This window comes from Adiantum capillus-veneris, chromosome 22 (assembly GCF_014529385.1).
Source record: "Adiantum capillus-veneris isolate H3 chromosome 22, ASM1452938v2, whole genome shotgun sequence".
Lineage (NCBI taxonomy): Eukaryota > Viridiplantae > Streptophyta > Polypodiopsida > Polypodiales > Pteridaceae > Adiantum > Adiantum capillus-veneris.
The window spans coordinates 8,720,358-8,726,827 of NC_140952.1; the positions used below are offsets into that span (position 1 = coordinate 8,720,358).

Consider the following 6,470-nt stretch of genomic DNA (forward strand, 5'->3'; position numbering starts at 1 on the left):
ATCCGTTCTTTTCATGTCAACTCATATTGTTCAAATTTACGTGCTTCGTCATTGCGTGTTGCTATGTGTTATAGACTAGCGAATTATTTTTGTTATTATTGAAAGAATCTTTGAATTAAAAATACCTTTTAATTTTTTTTGAAGCCATTAGGAAAGCCAAATATTAGGACTAATAACTATCATTTTGGCTAATTCGGTGGGCCATTTAGGGTTGATATGGACGGTTTGTTTTTTATAGACTAGAAAGAGCCATATAGAATCACTAGTACGACCGGTCGCTTTCGACGGCTTCTCTCTCTTAGTTTTGGACTTTAACCTTCAAGTCGCAGATTACGACACGTAGAAGGGGCTCCCCCTTCTGCCATATTATGTTGGTAGATGCCTAAATCAATCACATAGACATTGTATTCATGATGGCTTTGAATGCTCCACTAATCTATAGCGCCACTTTCATTTAGCTAAGCATATCAATTATCATGTTTATAACTTAGATTTGAAATTACAAAGTATTTTTCTTCTCTACACAATCACACACACACGCGCGTGCATTTGAGTCTCCTATACCACTAGTTAAAAATACCACACCTTGGTTCACGAAGACAGCAAAGACAAGTTCCAACGCGTGTTTTGGTCCCAAAAAGCGTGTGTGTATTTGACAAAACTCACGAGAGCGGTCCCAAAAAGCACTATGGCCAAAATGAGAGAGCAATGGGCATAGGAAAGGACTGTCGATGAAACTCGTGGGCGGTGCCAAGGTTGCTATCACGTATGAGTCATGGGTTCTCATTTCTGTCGTGTTTTAACTGAGATAAAAACGAAAAAGGGCCACCAGGCACAAGGATGCTACTTGCGTTTCGCACCAGCCCAGCTCTCCCGACGTCCATCAGCACTTACACACGCATACCTGCATCACCCTCCGCCCTCTTTAGAATTATGATCAGACCTTTGCGACGTCTGGACGTACCTTTCCACTAACATACAAATATCACTCCGGCAACTCAAATGTATAGTCGAAGTAGCCCTCTACTACTTCAACTACGTCCTCTCCCAGCGCGCCAGCACAGCTGTTTGATCCCCAGCACCCTACTTCTCTACTACAAAAGCAGGCGCTGATTCTTTCCCTGGAAACAAAGATCCCACCACCCACGTCGACATCCACTAGCTTATAGTGTTCCTCACCTTTCATTTCTCCTCCGATAGTATTTCTTATTACCAGCGCATGATTGTGTGCAGTGCTAATTGTAGCTTGGTAATTCACTTTATTGATAGCTATCGTAATTGGTTTTATTGCTCCACTGTCTTGTTGTTTATACATACAAGGCTAGTGTGAGCCAGTAATCCTGCGCAATTTACCCTTTGATTCACTCACATGTTTAATATTATAGCTGGTGACATAATAGCCTTCGAAAAGTGTACTTAAGTCAGCAATAATTACAGCCTGAGTCCATGGAGTACCATAGCCATGCAAAATTAGCAGGCGTTGCCTCCACCGCACCAGCTGTTGAGCTAGTCAGCCCCGCGCCGAGCCGGGATGTGGAGAAAGTGGCGGATGAAGAGCACTGTGAGGGAGAGGTTCTTGACTGGCTGGGAAGGCCAGCTACAGAGAAGCACGGAGGCCCCAAGACAAGCCTGTACATTCTGGGTAAATAATATCTTCATTTTTATATCAGCTTTTTAATCAAGCAGTGACTTTGGGTTCTTAAGCTGTTGATTAAGTAAGTTATGAGATTCCAATTTTGATGTTGGTCATGATGATGAGCAGGAAATCAAGCACTGTGGAATGTGGCCAATTTCGCTGTGGCATCGAACTTGGTGATGTACTTCAACAGGGTGCTGCACATGAGCAATGCGACAGCTGCCAACAATGTCACTAACTGGACAGGCACCATGTGGCTCTGCACTTTGCTGGGAGGTTTCATGGGGGACTCCTATTGGGGCAGATTTTGGACATGTGTCATCTTCCAGATAGTGCACATACTGGTAACTGTGCTCTGACGAGAGAGAGAGAGAGAGAGAGAGAGAGAGAGAGAGAGAGAGAGAGGATGGATACGTCATCTAAAGAGAGATACAGGAGATAGAGATACAATGAGACCTCATATACATGACGTCATCTACAGAGCTCTAAGCCTCTAACAGAGAGCATACATCATGTACATGATGTCATCTGCAGACCCAGACTCGATTCCCATTGGCTACACCGTTACCTAGAGAGAGACTCTTATCATAAAAAACACACATATAGCGAGAGAGAGAGAGAGAGAGGGAGAGAGAGAGAGACTCTTATCATCAAAAACACACATATAGAGAGAGATAGAGAGAGAGGGAGAGAGAGAGAGAGAGAGAGAGAAAGAGAGACTCTTTCTGTAGAGTACAGAACAGACTGTAGTACTGTCACAGCTGATGTTTTTATCTCATGTTTCTACAAATTGCTCCAGGGCTTGGTGGGGTTGTCACTGTCCGTCACCGTGGATGCACTAAAGCCAGCCAATTGCGCAGCAACAGCTGTCGCAAGCTGCCCCAAGGTGTCCGCGCTACAAACAGCAGTGTTCTTCGTGGCAATTTACATCATCGCGCTGGGCAGCGGCGGCTACCTGCCCGCCTTCACAGCGTTGGGAGCGGACCAATTCGAGTCGGCCATCGATAAGACCAACTTCTTCGGCTGGCTCTTCTTTGCCACCAACGTGGGCACCATCCTGGCCAATACGCTTTTCGTGTGGATGGAGAACCGCGGCATGTGGGCCCTCAGCTACTGGCTGGCCACCGCCCTGGGCGGCCTGGCCTTCCTTGCTTTTGGGCTGGGGGTGCCCGTTTACCGCCAGTTTCGCCCCGCTGGTAACGCCTTCACACGGGTGGCTCAGGTTCTGGTGGCTTTCCTTAGAAAATACCGACTTGAGGTGCCCAACGATCCTAGTCTTCTCCACGAGCTCAACGACAAGGAGCTCATTTTGCATGGCTGCCGCAGAATGCAACATACTTCACGATTCAGGTATTGTTCCACCCCCTTTTCATTTCAAGCAATTATTTGAAACCATGTTTCAATTTTTAATTCTTATGTTTGCCTATAAAGCCCAAGGGAGGAATTCTCCACGGTTGGATAAAGCTTGCCAATTAGTGCTAGACATTGCTTTATATTGTAGGCCACAGTGACACATTGTACTTTACACTTGTCTTGGATATGGAAATAGTTCTCCTGCCAAGTTCCACCGGCCTGTTATAGAGGAGGTGGACAAGGCGGCGCTGAGGAATATTCAAGACGGGGAAGAGGTTGAGATCATTTGATGTTTGGAGATTTAGCAGTCTGCAAAATGAAGACATTTGAATACCTTGCAGAGTACTTCCCTCATCACTAAACGCCCAACAGGAATGCCCAAACCATCGCATCCTTCCACTTGAGGTCATTAACTTATTCTGGGTGAAAGGAAGAGAATGAAACACACCAAAGATAGTACAACGTCAATCCAACAAGCTCACCATTAGTAGGGCAAGTAAAGAATATAAAGTGAGCAACAACTTCTTCCGCTTTCAAACAATATATGAGGCACAAACTGTTTCTTAGTCCGTCTTTTTGGTTGCACTACTAAACTCTACTCACAATTGTATAACTGACGAGGTCCTTAGAGAAGATATTACAAAACTGCATGGAAAGTTTTCCAAATCCAAGCTCCTTATTAGTGAGGTACTATTAGGTAGGTATTGGGCATAGCTTGTGAAGAAATTCCTTGATTTTTAATGGTATTGCATTCAAAGTTTCGAAATGTCCAAAGGAATCTATGGACCATAATTGAGAGGCTTAATGATAGCTCTTTCTTGGAGATTCTTCGACCAGTTGACACATTCACTAATTTTGCCAACAATTATAAAATCTTTTGCAATAGCTTGTAGGTCATCTTGTTTGGACTTGTTGCTATCAATGTTGATGGAGCAGTTTCTTTCTATACTTGAGAGCAGGAGGAGGGCCATTAGTCTGAGGTGTCTCTAGTTACAGTGTTAATCTGATAACTTGTTGAAGAATGGGTTTGATATACAATAAGATTCTCTTGTACTAGGTTACCCGGTGGGGCTAATCAGTGGTATGCATACACTCTAACTACATGGATGTGCTATCTTCCTTTCTTTATCTATATTGGGGCTGGCATTTGAGTCTATGTCAAGATTGGAAGGATGAGCTATACTTTCGGTGGTTATATTGATACCTGAGTGCATTGGAACTTGAATGAGTAGCATCCTATTTTGAGAGGGCAAGCTTCATATGAAAGAGGAAAGAGCTACAAAAAAAAAAAACACTCATGAGGGTATGCAATACTTAACAAAGATATGGAAGAGGAAGTGGTTGGTCATTGAATGTCGAGCATATGTGAGTGCTACATGCATAGCCTCTACCCGGCCCCAACCTTAAGAAGAGGATGGGGTTTAGGATAGTACCATGAGATTATGGAGCTGATTAACACTTGTACTATAATTAGGGGTACTCCAAAGCAAGAATGTTAGAGTGTGTAAGAGGGATATAAAAAGAGATCAGACAATGTTAGTTTGCCCTCAAAAACGGAGGTCTACACATTTTTATGTTGTTTTAATCTTCCATAACTTCTACGTGCAATTTGGGATCTAGGCATTGAGCTTTTTGCATAGATATGTTACATGATATCATGGTATTCTCGCTAAATATCAAATTTTTATAAAGAATGACAAATTTGACTTCAAATTACCTAGCCTTATTTCATGTCTGAATTCAAAATTCAATAATTTTTATTGTTGTATACTACTTCGTGATCATGGGTGTAGGGGGGAAGAGAAGAGGGTATGCATCTTTAGCATTGAAGGACGATTGAGGGGTTCTTGTCTCATGTTTTTTTCGTTTTTGCAGTGTAGCCATACTTTTCATAATTACATGGAATTATGAAGCAAGTATGGTTTAGATCTATAAGAAGTTCCATAAATGGGTATTTTTACTAGTTACACTTTTTGAAATGGGTATTTTTCTACTATGTCGTTCATATACATTATTTTCGTAAGTTAGACAAACCATGGTGTAGACGGTTTCAAAATAAATTTAATCCATGATGGTTTCTAATTGGCAGGTGCCTGGACAAGGCAGCAACGAAGGATGCAGAAGATAACAAAGGTGGGAGAAGTCGTGAATGGAGACTATGCAGTGTGACACAAGTGGAGGAGGTGAAACAGCTTTGGCGGATGCTGCCCATATTTCTGATGGCCGTCCCCTTTGCAGCCATCTTCTCACAGGGCACCACGCTGTTTGTGGAGCAAGCAGCTGCCATGGACACCAAGGTGGGTGGCTTCAGCATCCCTCCGGCAGCGATGAACGTCTTGAATACCATGAGCATTTTTGTAATGACACTGGTGTATCCCATGCTGGTGGTGCCGGCTGCCCGCCGTGTGACAAGGAAAAAGGAAGGGTTGGGACCGCTACAGCGAATGGCGGTTGGCATCGTTATCTCATCGCTAGGCATGGCATGTGCATCAATGCTCGAATCCCGCCGCCTGCATTTAAGAGCTCATGGCAGGGCGCTGAGCATCCTGTGGCAAACTCCACAGCAGGTATATAAGATAGGCCACTTAAATGATTGAATAGATTAGAAAATTGAGCATTTTTTTAATGGATTCATTTGGCTGCCTGCTGCAGGTGATACTAGGAGCTGCCTCGGTGTTTGTGGTAGTCGGCGCAATGGATTTCTTCTATAGCGAGGCTCCCCATGCAATGCGTGGAATTGTGAGCTCATTATCCTTGACTAACCTGGCCATTGGCAACTATGCAAGCACCCTCCTAGTCTCTCTCACGGTGCGTATCACCAGCAGAGACGGCGGCAAGACTAGCTGGATCCCGCCTGACTTAAACAAAGGCCACCTTGATTACTTCTTTGCTTTGCTCTTCGTCCTCTCCCTTCTCAGCGCTGCCTTGTTTGTAGTCTGTGCTTGGTGGTACCACCGTGCTCCCACGCTTGTAGGACCGCGGCCTACTCCAATTACTCATGAGCCTCTCCCTACTGCCCTGCAAGATAAGACTTACAAGGGGAAATAGCTGAGCTCTAGAAAATAGCAATATAGCACAAAAATGCTCATGAGAGCAGTTTCCACAAGTTGGGCAAGAGATTATGAATGCTCTTTGGCCTGACGTTGATTATATGTACATTGTACATCTCTCTTTGGGCAACCAAACTGTACTTTATTTGCAGTGCACTATCTTCTCTACTTTTTCTTTTTCTTTTTGGCACTACTCCGTTCTGTCATTAACGCGCTACAACAAAAATCATGAAGAATAAAACAAGCTCTCCAAAGAAAATTAAAAGAAAACTAGCAACAAAAAACCATATATGCTACAGGTCATGCCATATGGTGGGTATATGGGCAATCTTTTTGTGTGAAAGGAAAGGTGGATCAACTTTCTGTTTAATTCTTAGTTAGTTAATAAAAAACTCCATCCATTTACTTTGCTCACTAGAATAAAATGTGTA

At 43.5% G+C, this 6,470-nt stretch overlaps 1 protein-coding gene across 1 annotated transcript; it reads left to right on the top strand.

Moving 5' to 3' along the window:
• Positions 1–892: 892 nt before the first annotated feature.
• Positions 893–6,195, top strand: LOC147428888 (protein NRT1/ PTR FAMILY 8.5-like). The gene is made up of 5 exons (XM_086495143.1): positions 893–1,642; positions 1,763–1,980; positions 2,436–2,986; positions 5,079–5,556; positions 5,642–6,195. The coding sequence occupies exons 1-5, from the start codon at positions 1,447–1,449 to the stop codon at positions 6,035–6,037; spliced, it is 1,839 nt and encodes a 612-aa protein (XP_086351269.1). The 5' UTR covers positions 893–1,446; the 3' UTR covers positions 6,038–6,195.
• The last annotated feature ends 275 nt before the right edge of the window (positions 6,196–6,470 follow it).

Bases quoted from the DNA above. Each gene is read 5' to 3' on its own strand.
- LOC147428888 (XM_086495143.1), top strand. From the start codon at position 1,447: ATGGAGTACCATAGCCATGCAAAATTAGCAGGCGTTGCCTCCACCGCA. The intron at 1,981-2,435 runs GTAACTGTGCTC...AAATTGCTCCAG, and splicing joins TCCAGATAGTGCACATACTG to GGCTTGGTGGGGTTGTCACT. The intron at 5,557-5,641 runs GTATATAAGATA...TGCCTGCTGCAG, and splicing joins TGTGGCAAACTCCACAGCAG to GTGATACTAGGAGCTGCCTC.